The sequence below is a fragment of the Triticum urartu genome, chromosome 2A (assembly GCF_056163025.1).
Source record: "Triticum urartu cultivar PI428250 chromosome 2A, HENAU_Tu73, whole genome shotgun sequence".
Lineage (NCBI taxonomy): Eukaryota > Viridiplantae > Streptophyta > Magnoliopsida > Poales > Poaceae > Triticum > Triticum urartu.
Window position 1 is genome coordinate 456,691,658 of NC_141874.1, and position 22,863 is coordinate 456,714,520.

The following is a 22,863-nucleotide window of genomic DNA, read 5'->3' on the forward strand; positions in this document are numbered from 1 at the left end:
AAGTTTGTCGTGCCGAGACACCACGTGATGATCGGGTGTGATAAGCTCAACATTCTTATACAACGGGTGCAAGCCAGTTTTGCACATGCAGAATACTCGGGTTAAACTTGACGAGCCTAGCATATGCAGATATGGCCTCGGAACACTGAGACCGAAAGGTCGAGCGTGAATGATCGGTTATGATTTAGTTGATTTGGATCACGTGATCACTTCGACGATTAGAGGGATGTCTATCTAAGTGGGAGTTCTTAAGTAATATGATTAACTGAACTTAAATTTATCATGAACTTAGTACCTGATAGTATTTTGCTTGTCTATGTTGTTGTAGATAGATGGCCCGTGCTGTTGTTCCGTTAAATTTTAATGCGTTCCTTGAGAAAGCAATGTTGAAAGATGATGGTAGCAATTACACGGATTGGGTCCGTAACTTGAGGATTATCCTCATTGCTGCACAGAAGAATTACATCCTAGAAGAACCGCTAGGTGTACCACCTGCACCGGCAACTTCAGACATTGTGAATGTCTGGCAGTCGCGTGTTGATGACTACTCGATAGTTCAGTGTGCCATGCTTTACACCTTAGAACCGGAACTTCAACGACGTTTTGAATGTCATGGAGCATATGAGATGTTCCAGGAGTTGAAGTTAATATTTCAAGAAAATGCCAGGATTGAGAGATATGAAGTCTCCAATAAGTTCTACAGCTGCAAGATGGAGGAGAATAGTTCTGTCAGTGAACATATACTCAGAATGTCTGGGTACTTCAATCACTTGATTCAACCGGGAGTTAATCTTCCGGACGATAATGTCATTGACATAATTCTTCAATCACTGCCACCAAGCTACAAGAGCTTCGTGATGAACTATAATATGCAAGGGATGGATAAGACAATTCCCGAGCTCTTCGCAATGCTAAAGGCTGCGGAGGTAGAAATCAAGAAGGAGCATCAAGTGTTGATGGTCAACAAGACCACCAGTTTCAAGAAAAAGGGTAAAGGGAAGAAGAAGGGGAACTTAAAAAAGAACGACAAACAAGTTGCTGCTCAGGAGAAGAAACCAAAGTCTGGACCTAAGCCTGAGACTGAGTGCTTCTACTGCAAACTGACTGGTCACTGGAAGCGAAACTGCCCCAAGTATTTGGTGGATAAGAAGGATGGCAAGGTGAACAAAGGTATATGTGATATACATGTTATTGATGTGTACCTTACTAGAGCTCGCAGTAGAACCTGGGTATTTGATACTGGTTCTGTTGCTAATATTTGCAACTCAAAATAGGGACTACGGATTGAGCAAAGATTAGCTAAGGACGAGGTGACGATGCGTGTGGGAAATGGTTCCAAAGTCGATGTGATCGCTGTCAGCACGCTACCTCTACATCTACCTTCGGGATTAATTTTAGACCTGAATAATTGTTATTTGGTGCCAGCGTTAAGCATGAACATTATATGTGGATCTTGTTTGATGCGAGACGGTTATTCATTTAAATCTGAGAATAATGGTTGTTCTATTTATATGAGTAATATCTTTTATGGTCGTGCACCCTTGAAGAGTGGTCTATTTGTGTTGAATCTCTATAGTAGTAATACACATATTCATAATGTTGAAGCCAAAAGATGCAAAGTTGATAATGATAGTGCAACTTATTTGTGGCACCGCCGTTTAGGTCATATTTGTTGGGGAACGTAGCATAAATTCAAAATTTTCCTACGTGTCACCAAGATCTATCTATGGAGAAACCAGCAACGAGGGGAAGGAGAGTGCATCTACATACCCTTGTAGATCGCTAAGCGGAAGCGTTCAAGTGAACGGGGTTGATGGAGTCGTACTCGTCGTGATTCAAATCACCGATGATCAAGTGCCGAACGCACGGCACCTCCGCGTTCAACACACGTATAGCCCGATGACGTCTCCCATGCCTTGATCCAGCAAGGAGAGAGGGAGAGGTTGATGGAGATCCAGCAGCACGACGGCGTGGTGGAAGTAGCGGGATTCCAACAGGGCTTCGCTAAGCGCTGCGGGAGGAGGGAGATGTGTCACGGGAGGGAGAGGGAGGCGCTAGGCCTTAGATTGGTTTGCTCCTCCTTTTTCCCCACTATATATAGGGCCAAGGGAGAGGGGGAGGCGCAGCCCTTGCCCCTTCCACCAAGGAAGGGTGCGGCCAAGGGTGGGGAGGAGTCCATCCTCCCCAAGGCACCTCGGAGGTGCCTTCCCCTTTTAGGACTCTCCTCTTTTTCCCATCTCTTGGCGCATGGGCCTCTTGGGGCTGGTGCCCTTGGACCATATAGGCCAAGGCACACCCCCTACAGCCCATGTGGCCCCCCGGGGCAGGTGGCCCCACCCGGTGGACCCCCGGGACCCTTCCGGTGGTCCCGGTACAATACCGATGACCCCGAAACTTGTCCCGATGGCCGAAATAGCACTTCCTATATATAATTCTTTACCTCCGGACCATTCCAGAACTCCTCGTGACGTCCGGGATCTCATCCGGGACTCCGAACAACTTTCGGGTTACCGCATACTAATATCTCTATAACCCTAGCGTCACCGAACCTTAAGTGTGTAGACCCTACGGGTTCGGGAGACATGCAGACATGACCGAGACGTTCTCCGGTCAATAACCAACAGCGGGATCTGGATACCCATGATGGCTCCCACATGTTCCACGATGATCTCATCGGATGAACCACGATGTCAAGGACTTAATCAATCCCGTATACAATTCCCTTTGTCTATCGGTATGTTACTTGCCCGAGATTCGATCGTCGGAATCCAATACCTAGTTCAATCTCGTTACCGGCAAGTCTCTTTACTCGTTCCGTAACACATCATCCCGTGATCAACTCCTTGGTCACATTGCGCATATGATGATCTCCTACCGAGTGGGCCCAGAGATACCTCTCCGCTTACATGGAGTGACAAATCCCAGTCTCGATTCGTGCTAACCCAACAGACACTTTCGGAGATACCTGTAATGCACCTTTATAGTCACCCAGTTACGTTGTGACGTTTGATACACCCAAAGCACTCCTACGGTATCCGGGAGTTGCACAATCTCATGGTCTAAGGAAATGATACTTGACATTAGAAAAGCTTTAGCATACGAACTACACGATCTAGTGCTATGCTTAGGATTGGGTCTTGTCCATCACATCATTCTCCTAATGATGTGATCCCGTTATCAATGACATTCAATGTCCATGGTCAGGAAACCGTAACCATCTATTGATCAACGAGCTAGTCAACTAGAGGCTCACTAGGGACATGGTGTTGTCTATGTATCCACACATGTATCTGAGTTTCCTATCAATAAAATTATAGCATGGATAATAAACGATTATCATGAACAAGGAAATATAATAATAACCAATTTATTATTGCCTCTATGGCATATTTCCAACAGTCTCCCACTTGCACTAGAGTCAATAATCTAGTTCACATCGCCATGTGATTAACACTCACAGGTCACATCGCCATGTGACTAACACCCAAGAGTTTACTAGAGTCAGTAGTCTAGTTCACATCACTATGTGATTAACACTCAATGAGTTTTAGGTTTGATCATATTGCTTGTGAGAGAGGTTTTAGTCAACGGGTCCGAACCTTTCAGATCCGTGTGTGCTTTACAAATCTCTATGTCATCTCCTAGATGTAGCTACCACGTTCTATTTGGAGCTAATCCAAATAACTGTTCTACTTGGAGCTATTCTAAATTGTTGCTCCATTATATGTATCCGGTATCTCTACTCAGAGCTATCCAGATAGGTGTTAAGCTTGCATCGACGTAACCCTTTACGACGAACTCTTTTACCACCTCCATAACCGAGAAACTTCCTTAGTACACTAGTTACCAAGGATAACTTTGACCGCTGTCCCGTGATCCGTTCTTGGATCACTCTTGTACCCCTTGACTGACTCATGGCAAGGCACACTTCAGGTGCGGTACACAGCATAGCATACTGTAGAGCCTATGTCTTAAGCATAGGGGATGACCTTCGTCCTTTCTCTCTATTCTGCCGTGGTCGAGCTTTAAGTCTTAACTTCATACCTCACAACTCAGGCAAGAACTCCTTCTTTGACTGATCCATCTTGAACACCTTCAAGATCACGTCAAGGCATGTGCTCATTTGAAAGTACTTTTAAGCGTTTTGATCTATCCTTATAGATCTTGATGCTCAATGTTCAAGTAGCTTAATCCAGGCTTTCCATTGAAAAACACTTTCCAAATAACCCTATATGCTTTCCAGAAATTCTACGTCATTTCTGATCAACAATGTGTCAACAACATATACTCATCAGAAATTCTATAGTGCTCCCACTCACTTCTTTGGAAATACCAGTTTCTCATAAACTTTGTATAAACCTAAAATCTTTGATCATCTTATCAAAGCATACATTCCAACTCCGAGATGCTTACTCCAGTCCTTAGAAGGATTGCTGGAGCTTTGCATACTTATTAGCATCTTTTCAGGATTGACAAAACCTTCCGATTGTATCACATACAACCTTTCCTCAAGAAAATCGTCGAGGAAACAATGTTTTGACATCCTATCTGCAAGATTTCATAAATAATGCAGTAATCGCTAATATAATTCCAACAGACTCTTAGCATCGCTACGAGTGAGAAAGTCTCATCGTAGTCAACTCCTTGAACTTGTCGGAAAACATCTTAACGACAAGTCGAGCTTTCTTAATGGTGACATTTACCATCATTGTCCGTCTTCCTTTTAAAATCCATCTGTACTCAACAGCCTTATGACCATCAAGTAGTTCTTCCAAAGTCTATACTTTGTTTTTATACATGGATCCTCTCTCGGATTTTATGGCCTCGAGCCATTTATCGGAATCCGGGCCCACCATCGCTTCTCCATAGCTTGTAGGCTCATTGTTGTCTAGCAACATGACTTCTAAGACAGGATTACGTACCACTCTAAAGTAGTACGCATCCTTGTCATCCTACGAGGTTTGGTAGTGACTTGATCTGAAGTTTCATGATCACTATCATAAGCTTCCACTTCAACTGGTGTAGGTGCCGTAGGAACAACTCTTTGTGCCCTGCTATACACTAGTTGAAGTAATGGTTCAATAACCTCATCAAGTCTCCACCATCCTCCCACTCAATTCTTTCGAGAGAAACTTTTCCTCGTGAAAGGACCCGATTCTAGAAACAATCCTTTATTGCTTTCGGATCTGAGACAGGAGGTATACCCAACTGTTTTTGGGTTGTCCTATGAAGATGCATTTATCCGCTTTGGGTTCGAGCTTATCGGTCTGAAACTTTTCCACATAAGTGTCGCAGCCCCAAACTTTTAAGAAATGACAGCTTAGGTTTCTTTAAACCATAGTTCATATGGTGTCATCTCACCGGAATTACGTGGTGCCCTTTTAAAGTGAATGTGGCTGTCTCTAATGCCTAACCCATAAACTATCGTGGTAATTCGATAAGAGACATCATGGTATGCATCATATCCAATAGGGTGCAGTTATGATGTTCAGACACACCATCACACTATGGTGTTCCAGGCTATATTAGTTGTGAAACAATTTCCACAATGTCTTAATTCTGTGCCAAACTCGTAATTCAGATATTCATCTCTATGATCATATCATAGATCTTTTATCCTCTTGTCACGACGATCTTTCAACTTCACCCTGAAATTACTTGAACCTTTCAATAATTCAGACTCGTGATTCATCAAGTGAATATACTCAACATCTACTCAAATCATCTGTGAAGTAAGAACATAACGATATCCACTACATGCCTCAGCACTCATTGGATTGCACACATCAAAATGTATTACTTCCAACAAGTTGCTTGCTAGTTCCATTTTACTGAAAACGAGGCTTTCAGTCATCTTGCCCATGTGGTATGATTTGCATGTCTCAAGTGATTCAAAATCAAGTGAGTCCAAACGCTCCATTTGCATGGAGTTTCTTCATGCATATACACCAATAGACATGGTTCGCATGCCTCAAACTTTTCAAAAATGAGTGAGCCCAAAGATCCATCAACATGGAGCTTCTTCATGCGTTTTATACCGATATGACTTAAGTGGCAGTGCCACAAGTATGTGGTACTATCATTACTATCTTATATCTTTTGGCATGAACATGTGTATCACTATGATCGAGATTCAATGAACCATTCATTTTAGGTGTAAGACCATTGAAGGTATTATTCAAATAAACAGAGTAACCATTATTCTCCTTAAATGAATAACTGTATTGCGATAGACATAATCCAATCATGTCTATGCTCAACGCAAACACCAATCTCGATGGTAGAGGGAGCGTGCGATGCTTGATCATATCAACATTGGAAACACTTCCAACACTTAGCGTCAGCTCACCTTTAGCTAGTCTCCGTTTATTCCGTAGCCTTTTGTTTCGAGTTACTAACACTTAGCAACCGAACCGGTATCTAATACCCTGGTGCTACTAGGAGTACTAGTAAAGTACACATCAACACAATGTATATCCAATATACTTCTATCGACCTTGCCAGCCTTCTAATCTACCAAGTATCTAGGGTAATTCTGCTCCAGTGGTTGTTCCCTTTATTACAGAAGCACTTAGTCTCGGGTTTGGGTTCAACCTTGGGTTTCTTCACTAGAACAGCAGCTGAATTGCCGTTTTATGAAGTATCCCTTCGTGCCCTTGCCCTTCTTGAAACTAGTGGTTTCACCAACCATCAACAATTGATGCTCCTTCTTGATTTCTACTTTTGTGGTGTCAAACATCACGAACATCTCAAGGATCATCATACATGTCCCCGATATATTATAGTTCATCACGAAGCTCTAGCAGCTTGGTGGTAATGACTTCGGAGAAACATCACTATCTCATCTGGAAGATCAACTCCCACTTGATTCAAGCGATTGTTGTACTCAGACAATCTGAGCACAAGCTCAACAATTGAGCTTTTCTCCCTTAGTATGTAGGCTAGAAGAACCGTCGAAGGTCTTATACCTCTTGACGTGGGCACGAGCCTGAAATCCCAATTTCAGCCCTCAAAACATCTCATATGTTTCGCGACATTTTCAAAAACATCTTTGGTGCCTCAATTCTAAACCATTTAACTGAACTATCACGTAGTTATCAAAACGTGTATGTCAGATGTTCGCAACATCCACAGACAACGTTCGAGGTTCAGCACACTGAGCGGTGCATTAAGGACATAAGCCTTCTATGAAGCAATGAGGACAATCCTCAGTTTACGGACCTAGTCCGCATAATTGCTACTATCAACTTTCAACTAATTTTTCACTAGGGACATATCTAAACAGTAGAACTAAAGCGTGAGATATGACATAATTTGCAAAATCCTTTTGACTATGTTCAGGATAATTAAGTTCATCTTATGAACTCCCACTTAGATAGACATCCCTCTAGTCATCTAAGTGATTACATGATCCGAGTGAACTAGGCCGTGTCCGATTAACACGTGAGACGGACTAGTCAACGTCAGTGAACATCTTCATGTTGATCGTATCTTCTATACGACTCATGCTCGACCTTTCGGTCTCTGTGTTCCGAGGCCATGTCTTCACATGCTAGGCTCGTCAAGTTAACCCTAAGTGTTTTTGCATGTGTAAAACTTCTTACACCCGTTGTATGTGAACGAAAGGATCTATCACACCCGATTAACACGTGATGCTTCGAAGCGACGAACTGTAGCAACGGTGCACAGTTAGGGGAGAACACTTCTTGAAATTTTAATGAGGGATCATCTTATTTACTACCGTCGTACTAAGTAAACAAGATGCATAACATGATAAACATCATATGCAATCAAATAGTGACATGATATGGCCAATATCATGTAGCTCCTTTGATCTCCATCTTGGGGCTCCATGATCATCTATTACAAGAACATGATCAATCTCATACATTACATATATCATTCATCACATCCTTTTGGCCATATCACATCACATAGCATACCCTGCAAAAACAAGTTAGACGTCCTCTAATTGTTGTTTGCATGTTTTACGTGGCTGCTCTGGGTTTCTAGCAAGAACGTTTCTTACCTACGCAAAACCACAATGTGATATGCCAATTGCTATTTACCCTTCATAAGGACCCTTTTCATCGAATCCGATCCGACTAAAGTAGGAGAGACAGACACCCGCTAGCCACCTTATGCAACTAGTGCATGTCAGTCGGTGGAACCGGTCTCACGTAAGGGTACGTGTATTTTGGTCCGGGCCGCTTCATCCCACGATGCCGCCGAATCAAGATAAGACTAGTAACGGCAAGCATATTGAACAAAATCAACGCCCACAACTTCTTTGTGTTCTACTCGTGCATAGAATCTACGCAATAGACCTAGCTCATGATGCCACTGTTGGGGAATGTAGCATAAATTCAAAATTTTCCTACGTGTCACCAAGATCTATCTATGGAGAAACCAGCAACGAGGGGAAGGAGAGTGCATCTACATACCCTTGTAGATCGCTAAGCGGAAGCGTTCAAGTGAACGGGGTTGATGGAGTCGTACTCGTCGTGATTCAAATCACCGATGATCAAGTGCCGAACGCACGGCACCTCCGCGTTCAACACACGTACAGCCCGATGACGTCTCCCATGCCTTGATCCAGCAAGGAGAGAGGGAGAGGTTGATGGAGATCCAGCAGCACGACGGCGTGGTGGAAGTAGCGGGATTCCAACAGGGCTTCGCTAAGCGCTGCGGGAGGAGGGAGATGTGTCACGGGAGGGAGAGGGAGGCGCCAGGCCTTAGATTGGTTTGCTCCTCCTTTTTCCCCACTATATATAGGGCCAAGGGAGAGGGGGAGGCGCAGCCCTTGCCCCTTCCTCCAAGGAAGGGTGCGGCCAAGGGTGGGGAGGAGTCCATCCTCCCCAAGGCACCTCGGAGGTGCCTTCCCCTTTTAGGACTCTCCTCTTTTTCCCATCTCTTGGCGCATGGGCCTCTTGGGGCTGGTGCCCTTGGCCCATATAGGCCAAGGCACACCCCCTACAGCCCATGTGGCCCCCCGGGGCAGGTGGCCCCACCCGGTGGACCCCCGGGACCCTTCCGGTGGTCCCGGTACAATACCGATGACCCCGAAACTTGTCCCGATGGCCGAAATAGCACTTCCTATATATAATTCTCTGGACCATTCCGGAACTCCTCGTGACATCCGGGATCTCATCCGGGACTCCGAACAACTTTCGGGTTACCGCATACTAATATCTCTATAACCCTAGCGTCACCGAACCTTAAGTGTGTAGACCCTACGGGTTCGGGAGACATGCAGACATGACCAAGACGTTCTCCGGTCAATAACCAACAGCGGGATCTGGATACCCATGATGGCTCCCACATGTTCCACGATGATCTCATCGGATGAACCACGATGTCAAGGACTTAATCAATCCCGTATACAATTCCCTTTGTCTATCGGTATGTTACTTGCCCAAGATTCGATCGTCGGAATCCAATACCTAGTTCAATCTCGTTACCGGCAAGTCTCTTTACTCGTTCCGTAACACATCATCCCGTGATCAACTCCTTGGTCACATTGCGCATATGATGATCTCCTACCGAGTGGGCCCAGAGATACCTCTCCGCTTACACGGAGTGACAAATCCCAGTCTCGATTCGTGCCAACCCAACAGACACTTTCGGAGATACCTGTAATGCACCTTTATAGTCACCCAGTTACGTTGTGACGTTTGATACACCCAAAGCACTCCTACGGTATCCGGGAGTTGCACAATCTCATGGTCTAAGGAAATGATACTTGACATTAGAAAAGCTTTAGCATACGAACTACACGATCTAGTGCTATGCTTAGGATTGGGTCTTGTCCATCACATCATTCTCCTAATGATGTGATCCCGTTATCAATGACATTCAATGTCCATGGTCAGGAAACCGTAACCATCTATTGATCAACGAGCTAGTCAACTAGAGGCTCACTAGGGACATGGTGTTGTCTATGTATCCACACATGTATCTGAGTTTCCTATCAATACAATTATAGCATGGATAATAAACGATTATCATGAACAAGGAAATATAATAATAACCAATTTATTATTGCCTCTAGGGCATATTTCCAACAATATTAGTGTAAAGCACATGAAGAAACTCCATACTGATGGACTTCTGGAATCACTTGATTATGAATCACTTGGTACTTGCGAACCATGCCTCATGGGCAAGATGACTAAAACGCCATTCTCCGGAACAATTGAGCGAGCAACAGATTTATTGGAAATCATACATACTGATGTATGTGGTCCAATGAATATTGAGGCTCGCAGCGGGTATCGTTATTTTCTCACCTTCACAGATGATTTGAGCAGATATGGGTATATCTACTTAATGAAACATAAGTCTGAAACATTTGAAAAGTTCAAAGAATTTCAGAGTGAAGTGGAAAATCATCAACAAGAAAATAAAGTTTCTACGATCTAATCATGGAGGAGAATATTTGAGTTATGAGTTTGGTCTACATTTGAAACAATGCGGAATAGTTTCACAACTCACGTCACCCGGAACACCACAACGTAATGGTGTGTCCGAATGTCGTAATCGTACTTTACTAGATATGGTGCGATCTATGATGTCTCTTACTGATTTACCGCTATCATTTTGGGGTTATGCTTTAGAGACAGCTACATTCACGTTAAATATGGCACCATCTAAATCCGTTGAGACAATGCCTTATGAACTATGGTTTTGCAAGAAACCAAAGTTGTCATTTCTTAAAGTTTGGGGCTGCGATGCTTATGTGAAAAAGCTTCAGCCTGATAAGCTCGAACCCAAATCGGAGAAATGTGTCTTCATAGGATACCCAAAGGAAACTATTGGGTACACCTTCTATCACAGATCTGAAGGCAAGACATTTGTTGCTAAGAATGGATCCTTTCTAGAGAAGGAGTTTCTCTCGAAAGAAGTGAGTGGGAGGAAAGTAGAACTTGATGAGGCAACTGTACCCGCTCCCTTATTGGAAAGTAGTTCATCATAGAAACCGGTTCCTGTGACACCTACACCAATTAGTGAGGAAGCTAATGATGATCATCATGAAACTTCAGATCAAGTTACTACCTAACCTCGTAGGTCAACCAGAGTAAGACCCGCACCAAAGTGGTACGTTAATCCTGTTCTGGAGGTCATGTTACTTGACCATGACGAACCTACGAACTATGAGGAAGCGATGATAAGCCCAGATTCCACAAAATGGCTTGAGGCCATGAAAACTGAGATGGGATCCATGTATGAGAACAAAGTGTGGACTTTGGTTGACTTTCCGATGATCGGCAAGCCATCAAGAATAAATGGATCTTCAAGAAGAAGACTGGCGCTGACGGTAATGTTACTATCTACAAAGCTCAACTTGTTGCGAAAGGTTTTCAACAAGTTCAAGGGGTTGACTACGATGGGACCTTCTCACCTGTAGTGATGCTGAAGTGCGTCCGAATCATGTTAGCAATTGCCGCATTTTATGATTATGAAATTTGGCAAATGGATGTAAAGACTGCATTCTTGAATGGATTTCTGGAAGAAGAGTTGTATATGATGCAACCTGAATGTTTTGTCGATCCAAAGGGTGCTAACAAAGTGTGCAAGCTCCAACGATCCATTTATGGACTGGTGCACGCCTCTCGGAGTTGGAATAAACGTTTTGATAGTGTGATCAAAGCATATGGTTTTATACAGACTTTTGGAGAAGCCTGTATTTACAAGAAAGTGAGTGAGAGCTCTGTAGCATTTCTAATATTATATGTGGATGGCATATTGTTGATTGGAAATGATATAGAATTTCTGGATAGCATAAAATGATACTTGAATAAGAGTTTTTCAATGAAAGACCTCGCTGAAGCTGCTTATATGTTGGGCATCAAAATCTATAGAGATAGATCAAGACGCTTAATTGGACTTTCACAAAGCACATACCTTGATAAAGTTTTGAAGAAGTCCAGGATCAAGCTAAGAAAGGGTTCTTGCCTGTGTTACAAGGTGTGAAGTTGAGTAAGACTCAATGCCCGACCACTGCAGAAGATAGAGAGAAAATGAAAAGTGTTCCCTATGCTTCAGCCATAGGCTCTATCATGTATGCAATGCTGTGTACCAGACCTGATGTGTGCCTTGCTATTAGTTTAGCAGGGAGGTACCAAAGTAATCCAGGAGTGGATCACTGGACAGCGGTCAAGAACATCCTGAAATACATGAAAAGGACTAAGGATATATTTCTCGTTTATGGAGGTGACAAAGAGCTCGTCGTAAATGGTTACGTCGATGCAAGCTTTGACACTGACCTGGACGATTCTAAATCGCAAACCGGATATGTGTTTATATTGAACGGTGGAGCTTTTAGTTGGAGCAGTTCTAAACAAAGCGTCGTGGCGGGATCTACATGTGAAGCAGAGTACATAGCTGCTTCGAAAGCAGCAAATGAAGGAGTCTGGATGAAGGAGTTCATATCCGATCTAGGTGTCATACCTAGTGCATCGGGTCCAATGAAAATATTTTGTGACAATACTGGTGCAATTGCCTTGGCGAAGGAATCCAGATTTCACAAGAGAACCAAGCACATCAAGAGACGCTTCAATTCCATCCGGGATCAAGTCCAGGTGGGAGACATAGAGATTTGCAAAATACATATGGATCTGAATGTTGCAGACCTGTTGACTAAGCCTCTTCCACGAGCAAAACATCAACACCAAGACTCCATGGGTGTTAGAATCATTACTATGTAATCTAGATTATTGACTCTAGTGCAAGTGGGAGACTGAAGGAAATATGCCCTAGAGGCAATAATAAAGTTATTATTTATTTCCTCATATCATGATAAATGTTTATTATTCATGCTAGAATTGTATTAACCGGAAACATAATACATGTGTGAATACATAGACAAACATAGTGTCACTAGTATGCCTCTACTTGACTAGCTCGTTGATCAAAGATGGTTGAGTTTGCTAGCCATAGACATGAGTTGTCATTTGATTAATGGGATCTCATCATTAGGAGAATGATGTGATTGGCATGACCCATTCCGTTAGCTTAGCACTTGATCATTTAGTTTACTACTATTGCTTTCTGCATGACTTATACTGTTGGGGAACGTAGTAATTTCAAAAAAATTCCTACGCACATGCAAGATCATGGTGATGCATAGCAACGAGAGGGGAGAGTGTTGTCTACGTACCCTCGTAGACCGAAGCGGAAGTGTTGACGCAACGTAGAGGAAGTAGTCGTACGTCTTCCCGGTCCAACCGATCCAAGCACCGTTACTCCGGCACCTCCGAGTTCTTGGCACACGTTCAGCTCGATGACGCTCCCCGGGCTCCGATCCAGCAAAGCTTCGGGGAGGAGTTCCGTCAGCACGACGGCGTGGTGACGATCTTGATGTTCAACCGTCGTAGGGCTTCGCCTAAGCACCGCTACAATATGACCGAGGTGGAATATGGTGGAGGGGGGCACCGCACACGGCTAAGGAACGATCACGAAGATTAACTTGTGTCTTCTAGGGTGCCCCCTGCCCCCGTATATAAAGGAGCCAAGGGGAGGGGGCAGCCGGCCAAGGAGGGCGCGCCAAGGGGGAGTCCTACTCCCACCGGGAGTAGGACTCCCTTCTTTCCTAGTTGGAGAAGGAGAAGTGGGAAAGAGGAGGAAGAGGGAAAGGAAAAGGGGGGGGGGGCGCCGCCCCCTCTCTCCTTGTCCAATTCGGACTAGGGAGGGGAGGGGCGCGCGGTCACCTCTTGCCTCCTTTCCTCTTCTCCCTTAGGGCCCATGTAGGCCCAATAACCCCCCCCCCGGGGGGGGGGGGGTTCCGGTAACCCCCCGGTACTCCGGTAAAATCCCGATTTCACCCGGAACGATTCTGATATCCAAATATAGGCTTCCAATATATCGATCTTTATGTCTCGACCATTTCGAGACTCCTCGTCATGTCCATGATCACATCCGGGACTCCGAGCAACCTTCGGTTCATCAAAATACATAAACTCATAATGAAACTGTTATCGTAACATTAAGCATGCGGACCCTACGGTTCGAGAACAATGTAGACATGACCGAGACACGTCTCCGGTCAATAACCAATAGTGGAACCTGGATGCTCATATTGGTTCCTACATATTCTACGAAGATCTTTATCGGTCAGACCGCATAACAACATACGTTGTTCCCTTTGTCATCGGTATGTTACTTGCCCGAGATTCGATCGTTGGTATCTCAATACCTAGTTCAATGTCGTTACCGGCAAGTCTCTTTACTCATTCCATAATACATCATCTCACAACTAACTCATTAGTTGCAATGCTTGCAAGGCTTATGTGATGTGCATTACCGAGAGGGCCCAAAGATACCTCTCCGACAATCGGAGTGACAAATCCTAATCTCGAAATACGCCAACCCAACATGTACCTTTGGAGACACCTGTAGAGCACCTTTATAATCACCCAGTTACGTTGTGATGTTTGGTAGCACACAAAGTGTTCCTCTGGCAAACGGGAGTTGCATAATCTCATAGTCATAGCAACATGTATAAGTCATGAAGAAAGCAATAGCAACATACTAAACGATCGGGTGCTAAGCTAATGGAATGGGTCATGTCAATCAGATCATTCACCTAATGATGTGATCCCGTTAATCAAATAACAACTCTTTTTCCATGGTTAGGAAACATAACCATCTTTGATTAACGAGCTAGTCAAGTAGAGGCATACTAGTGACACTCTGTTTGTCTATGTATTCACACATGTATTATGTTTCCAGTTAATACAATTCTAGCATGAATAATAAACATTTATCATGATATAAGGAAATAAATAATAACTTTATTATTGCCTCTAGGGCATATTTCCTTCAGTCTCCCACTTGCACTAGAGTCAATAATCTAGATTACACAGTAATGATTCTAACACCCATGGAGCCTTGGTGCTGATCATGTTTTGCTCGTGGAAGAGGCATAGTCAACGGGTCTGCAACATTCAGATCCGTATGTATCTTGCAAATTTCTATGTCTCCCACCTGGACTAAATCCCGGATGGAATTGAAGCGTCTCTTTATGTGCTTGGTTCTCTTGTGAAATCTGGATTCCTTTGCCAAGGCAATTGCACCAGTATTGTCACAAAAGATTTTCATTGGACCCGATGCACTAGGTATGACACCTAGATCGGATATGAACTGCTTCATCCAGACTCCTTCATTTGCTGCTTCCGAAGCAGCTATGTACTCTGCTTCACACGTAGATCCCGCCATGACACTTTGTTTAGAAGTGCACCAACTGACAGCTCCATCGTTCAATGTAAACACGTATCCGGTTTGCGATTTAGAATCGTCCGGATCAGTGTCAAAGCTTGCATCAACGTAACCATTTACGATGAGCTCTTTGTCACCTCCATAAACGAGAAACATATCCTTAGTCCTTTTCATGTATTTCAGGATGTTCTTGACCGCTGTCCAGTGATCCACTCCTGGATTACTTTGGTACCTCCCTGCTAAACTAATAGCAAGGCACACATCAGGTCTGGTACACAGCATTGCATACATGATAGAGCCTATGGCTGAAGCATAGGGAACACTTTTCATTTTCTCTCTATCTTCTGCAGTGGTCGGGCATTGAGTCTTACTCAACTTCACACCTTGTAACACAGGCAAGAACCCTTTCTTTGCTTGATCCATTTTGAACTTCTTCAAAACTTTGTCAAGGTATGCGTTTTGTGAAAGTCCAATTAAGCGTCTTGATCTATCTCTATAGATCTTGATGCCAATATATAAGCAGCTTCACCGAGGTCTTTCATTGAAAAACTCTTATTCAAGTATCCCTTTATGCTATCCAGAAATTATATATCATTTGCAATCAACAATATGTCATCCACATATAATATCAGAAATGCTACAGAGATCCCACTCACTTTCTTGTAAATACAGGCTTCTCCAAAAGTCTGTATAAAACCAAATGCTTTGATCACACTATCAAAGCGTTTATTCCAACTCCGAGAGGCTTGCACCAGTCCATAAATGGATCGCTGGAGCTTGCACACTTTGTTAGCTCCCTTTGGATCGACAAAACCTTCAGGTTGCATCATATACAACTCTTCTTCCAGAAATCCATTCAGGAATGCAGTTTTGACATCCATTTGCCAAATTTCATAATCATAAAATGCGGCAATTGCTAACATGATTCGGACAGACTTAAGCATCGCTACGGGTGAGAAGGTCTCATCGTAGTCAATCCCTTGAACTTGTCGAAAACCTTTTGCAACAAGTCGAGCTTTGTAGACAGTAACATTACCGTCAGCGTCAGTCTTCTTCTTGAAGATCCATTTATTCTCAATTGCTTGCCAATCATCGGGCAAGTCAACCAAAGTCCATGCTTTGTTCTCATACATGGATCCCATCTCAGATTTCATGGCTTCAAGCCATTTCGCGGAATCTGGGCTCACCATCGCTTCTTTATAGTTCATAGGTTCATCATGATCTAGTAGCATGACTTCCAGAACATGATTACCGTACCACTCTGGTGCGGATCTTACTCTGTTTGATCTACGAGGTTCAGTAGCAACTTGATCTGAAGTTCTACGATCATCATCATTAACTTCCTCAATAATTGGTTTAGGTGTCACAGAAACCGGTTTCTGTGATGTACTACTTTCCAATAAGGGAGTAGGTACAGTTACCTCATCAAGTTCTACTTTCCTCCCACTCACTTCTTTCGAGAGAAACTCCTTCTCTAGAAAGGATCCATTTTTAGCAACGAATGTCTTGCCTTCGGATCTGTGATAGATGGTGTACCCAACAGTCTCCTTTGGGTATCCTATGAAGACACATTTCTCCGATTTGGGTTCGATCTTATCAGGTTGAAGCTTTTTCACATAAGCATCACAACCCCAAACTTTAAGAAACGACAACTTTGGTTTCTTGCCAAACCATAGTTCATAAGGCGTCGTCCCAACGGATTTTGATGGTGCCCTATTTAACGTGAATGCGGCCGTCTCTAAAGCATAACCCCAAAACGATAGCGGTAAATCTGTAAGAGACATCATAGATCATGAGTAAAGTATGATTACAACGTTTGGACACACCATTACGTTGTGGTGTTCCGGGTGGCGTGAGCTGCGAAACTATTCCGCATTGTTTCAAATGTAGACCAAACTCGTAACTCAAATATTCTCCTCCACGATCAGATCGTTGAAACTTTATTTTCTTGTTACGATGATTTTCAACTTCACTTTGAAATTCTTTGAACTTTTCAAATGTTTTAGACTTATGCTTCATTAAGTAGATATGCCCATATCTGCTTAAATCATCTGTGAAAGGTGAGAAAATAACGATATCCGCCACGAGCCTCAACATTCATCGGACCACATACATCTGTATGTATGATTTCCAACAAATCTGTTGCTCCCTTCATAGTACCGGAGAACGGCGTTTTAGTCATCTTGCCCATGAGGCACGGTTCGCAAGTACCAAGTGATTCATAATCAAGTGGTTCCAAAAGTCCATCAGTATGGAGTTTCTTCATGCGCTTTACACCGATATGACCTAAACGGCAGTGCCACAAATAAGTTGCACTATCATTATCAACTCTGCATCTTTTGGCTTCAACATTATGAATATGTGTATCACTACTATCGAGATTCATCAAAAATAGACCACTCTTCAAGGGTGCATGACCATAAAAGATATTACTCATATAAATAGAACAACCATTATTCTCTGATTTAAATGAATAACCGTCTCGCATCAAACAAGATCCAGATATAATGTTCATGCTTAACGCTGGCACCAAATAACAATTATTCAGGTCTAAAATTAATCCTGAAGGTAGATGTAGAGGTAGCATGCTGACAGCGATCACATCGACTTTGGAACCATTTCCCACACGCATCGTCACCTCGTCCTTAGCTAATCTTTGCTCAATCCATAGTCCCTATTTTGAGTTGCAAATATTAGCAACAGAATGGTAAGCAGTATGACTTATATCGCCCACAACTCCCTTGTGTTCTACTCGTGCATATAACATCAAACCATAAAACCTGGCTCTGATACCACTGTTTGGGAACGTAGTAATTTCAAAAAATTTCCTACGCACATGCAAGATCATGGTGATGCATAGCAATAAGAGGGGAGAGTGTTGTCTACGTACCCTCATAGACCGAAGCGGAAGCGTTGACGCAACATAGAGGAAGTAGTCGTACGTCTTCCCGGTCCAACTGATCCAAGCACCGTTACTCCGGCACCTCCGAGTTCTTGGCACATATTCAGCTCAATGACGCTCCCCGGGCTCCGATCCAGCAAAGCTTCGGGGAGGAGTTCCGTCAGCACGACGGCATGGTGACGATCTTGATGTTCAACCGTCACAGGACTTCGCCTAAGCACCGCTACAATATGACCGAGGTGGAATATGGTGGAGGGGGGCACCGCACACGGCTAAGGAACGATCACGAAGATCAACTTGTGTCTTCTAGGGTGCCCCCTGCCCCCGTATATAAAGGAGCCAAGGGGAGGGGGCGGCCGGCCAAGGAGGGCGCGCCAAGGGGGAGTCCTACTCCCACCGGGAGTAGGACTCCCTTCTTTCCTAGTTGGAGAAGGAGAAGTGGGAAAGAGGAGGAAGAGGGAAAGGAAATGGGGGGGGGGGGCGCCGCCCCCTCTCTCCTTGTCCTATTCGGACTAGGGAGGGGAGGGGCGCGCGGCCACCTATTGCCTCCTTTCCTCTTCTCCCTTAGGGCCCATGTAGGCCCAATAACACCCGGGGGGGTTCTGGTAACCCCCCGGTACTCCGGTAAAATCCCGATTTCACCCGGAACGATTCCGATATCCAAATATAGGCTTCCAATATATTGATCTTTATGTATCGACCATTTCGAGACTCCTCGTCATGTCCATGATCACATCCGGGACTCCGAACAACCTTCGGTTCATCAAAATACATAAACTCATAATGAAACTGTCATCGTAACGTTAAGCGTGCGGACCCTACGGTTCGAGAACAATGTAGACATGATCGAGACACGTCTCCGGTCAATAACCAATAGCGAAACCTGGATGCTCATATTGGTTCCTACATATTCTACGAAGATCTTTATCGGTCAGACCGCATAACAACAGACGTTGTTCCCTTTGTCATCGGTATGTTACTTGCCCGAGATTCGATCGTCGGTACCTCAATACCTAGTTCAATATCATTACCGGCAAGTCTCTTTACTCGTTCCGTAATACATAATCTCACAACTAACTCATTAGTTGCAATGCTTGCAAGGCTTATGTGATGTGCATTACCGAGAGGGCCCAGAGATACCTCTCCGACAATCGGAGTGACAAATCCTAATCTCGAAATACGCCAACCCAACATGTACCTTTGTAGACACCTGTAGAGCACCTTTATAATCACCCAGTTACGTTGTGACGTTTGGTAGCACACAAAGTGTTCCTCCGGCAAACGGGAGTTGCATAATCTCATAGTCATAGGAACATGTATAAGTCATGAAGAAAGCAATAGCAACATACTAAACGATCGGGTGCTAACCTAATGGAATGGGTCATGTCAATCAGATCATTCACCTAATGATGTGATCCCGTTAATCAAATAATAACTCTTTGTCCATGGTTAGGAAACATAACCATCTTTGATTAACGAGCTAGTCAAGTAGAGGCATACTAGTGACACTCTGTTTGTCTATGTATTCACACATGTATTATGTTTCCGGTTAATACAATTCTAGCATGAATAATAAACATTTATCATGATATAAGGAAATAAATAATAACTTTATTATTACCTCTAGGGCATATTTCCTTCATATACATGTTCCTATGACTATGATATTATGCAACTCCTGATTACCGGAAGAACACTTTGTGTGCTACCAAACGTCACAACGTAACTGGGTGATTATAAAGGTGCTCTACAGGTGTCTCCGATGGTGTTCGTTGAGTTGACATAGATCGAGAATAGGATTTGTCACTCCGATTGTCGGAGAGGTATCTCTGGGCCCTCTCGATAATGCACATCACTATAAAGGCTTGCAAGCAATGTGACTAATGAGTTAGTTACAGGATGATGCATTGCGGAGCGAGTAAAGAGACTTTCCGGTAATGAGATTGAACTAGGTATTGAGATACCAACGATCGAATCTCGGGCAAGTAACATACCGATGACAAAGGGAACAACGTATGTTGTTATGCGGTTTGACCGATAAAGATCTTTATAGAATATGTAGGAACCAATATGAACATCTAGGTTCCGCTATTGTTTATTAACCGGAGACGTGTCTCGGTCATGTCTACATAGTTCTCGAACCCGTAGGGTCCGCACGCTTAAAGTTCCATGACGATCGGTATTATGAGTTTTTGTGTTTTGGTGTACCGAAGGTAGTTCTGAGTCCTGGATATGATCACGGACATGATGAGGAGTCTCGAAATGGTCGAGACGTAAAGATCGATATATTGGACGACTATGTTCGGACACCGGAAGTGTTTCGGGGGGCTTCGGACATATACCGGCAAGGTTGTCAGAATCATGATTTTGAATCGGACCAGAGCTCCGATGGTAGGATCGTAAATCGTAGAATCTTCACTATCAAGATCATAGAAACGTGATTCTATGAAGTAAAATCGTAGGATAAGAGGGGTTAGTTTGGATTGTAAAGTCGTAGAATCATATAACGGAATCGCGATTCTGACAACCTTGTATACCGGAGTACCGGGGAGTTACCGGAACCCCCAGGGAGTATATTGGGCCTAATGGGCCCTAGTGGGAGAAGAGGAGGGGCGGCCAGGGCAGCCGCACGCCCCCTCCCCCTCTAGTCCAAATTGGACAAGGAGGGGGGGGGGGGGGCGGCGCCCCCTTTCCTTCTCTCCTTCTCTCCCTTCCTTCTCCTCTCCTACTCCTACTTGGAAGGGGGGAGTCCTACACCCGATGGGAGTAGGACTCCTCATGGGGCACGCCATAGGAGGCCAGCCCCTCCCCCTCCTCCACTCCTTTATATACGGGGAGGGGGACACCCCTTGGAGACAACAACAATTGATCATTGATCTTTTAGCCGTGTGCGGTGCCCCCCTCCACCATAATCCACCTTGGTCATATCATAGCGGTGCTTAGGCGAAGCCCTGCGTCGGTAGTTTCATCAACACCGTCACCACACCATCATGCTGATGAAGCTCTTCCTCGAAGGTCTACTGGATCGTGAGTTCGCGGGACATCACCGAGTTGAACGTGTGCTGAATGCGGAGGTGTCGTACGTTCGGTACTAAGGACCGGTTGATTGTGAAGACGTACGACTACATCAACCGTGTTGTCATAACGCTTCCGTTGACGGTCTACGAGGGTACGTAAATGACACTCTTCCCTCTCGTTGCTATGCATCACCATGATCTTGCGTGTGCGTAGGAATTTTTTTGTAATTACTATGTTCCCCAACATCTTCGACCTACATTCCTCCGCAACATGGTTTCGGGACCAACTTCTAAGGAATTTGCAAAGTTCATAGGAATAGGAATGCCAGTCATCCATAGGGCCAAAGGAACGAGAGTTGGGGGCCAAGAAGTTAAGGTCTTAGTAGCCAGCATGTCAGTAAACCAATAATCAGTTTTGCTTGAGACAAAACAAGGATTCAATTTTCTTATGAATGTCACCAATAATCAAGAAAAAACTTATTTCACTTGCAAATGAGTTCTTATATGGGTACCACCTGCACCTGGGATTTCATGAGGATATGCACCTCACATCATGTGGCAACCCAGATTGCTCCATATCTGTCCAGCTCTCAACTCGTCCAAGTATTCATCCATGTATGTATCTACCATAGTTCTGTTCAAATCTCCTTCTCTTATACTTGCACATTTTCATAGTATTATCACTAGTTACTACTTGTACTGGTAGTATTACACCATTATTTACTCCTTCTCCTCAAGTTTGAGCTTACTATTTAAATAACCTTTCTCATATACATGTCATAGCTTATTTCCGATTGGATCCAACACAGAAAGAAATTGTGAGGAACATTGATAGTAAAAATAGCACATACGATAGTTGGAAAGACATGGGCCGTGCAATTAAAGTTATTAAGAGTATTCAACATTTTTTGAAAGAAATACAGAATTCAGATTCCTGATCATCTGTATACTCCACTATTGCACTCCACTACTGCAGGATGGTGCTAACGCTAATGCGACACATGTATCAGAGACCCTTCGACCAAGCTGTGTGCATTGCATGAATCGCAAACGATATCGTAATAAAACCATCACTAGAAAAACGAACTGTGTGCGATGGTAGAGACATCAAGCATGATTCAGATTAGAGTCGTGTGTGTGATACGAGGCATATAGTTGATCCATACAAAGTGTTTGTGATTAGCCAAAACAACAAAAACGGTCAGCTAAATCAAAATTTGTGTGATAGACGGTATACAGTTTTGTTGGATTCTGTTTGCAGTGAGCCAAAACAACATAAACGGTCAACCAGATCAAGCTGTGTGTGATAGATGGCAAACATTTCACTCGGATAAAATGTTTGCGATGAGCCAAAATAAACACAAATGATTTAGCTTAACAATATGTGTGTGATACGTGGCAAACGAGTTAGTAATGAAAAATTGTGTGGGAAGACGGATAATAACACAGACAATTCCTGCTAATAAGCCATGTGTGCTGTGGGCAAACGTTTACTGGTATACAGTTGTCAGCGATTGATGAAATCATCACCGACGGGTTCTGTAGTTCAGCCTGTGTGTGATGTGATTTGCTTAGTTGGGCACACGCGTCGTGCTGGCTCGCGCTTCCTTCTTTGCTAAGTTTTCCATCAATTGATGGTGTTTGGTGAACACGCCACTGTTTCCCGCCACCAGCGATTTCGCATATGCCTAGGTGGGCGCGACACACAGAGGCAGAAGCGCATCCTAT

General features: G+C 43.8%; 1 protein-coding gene across 1 annotated transcript; it reads left to right on the forward strand.

The window, feature by feature from the left end:
• The first annotated feature begins 332 nt into the window (after nt 1-332).
• LOC147985445 (uncharacterized) lies at nt 333-22,122 on the forward strand. The gene is made up of 2 exons (XM_087541576.1): nt 333-1,242; nt 22,112-22,122. The coding sequence occupies exons 1-2, from the start codon at nt 333-335 to the stop codon at nt 22,120-22,122; spliced, it is 921 nt and encodes a 306-aa protein (XP_087397702.1).
• Nucleotides 22,123-22,863: the final 741 nt, after the last annotated feature.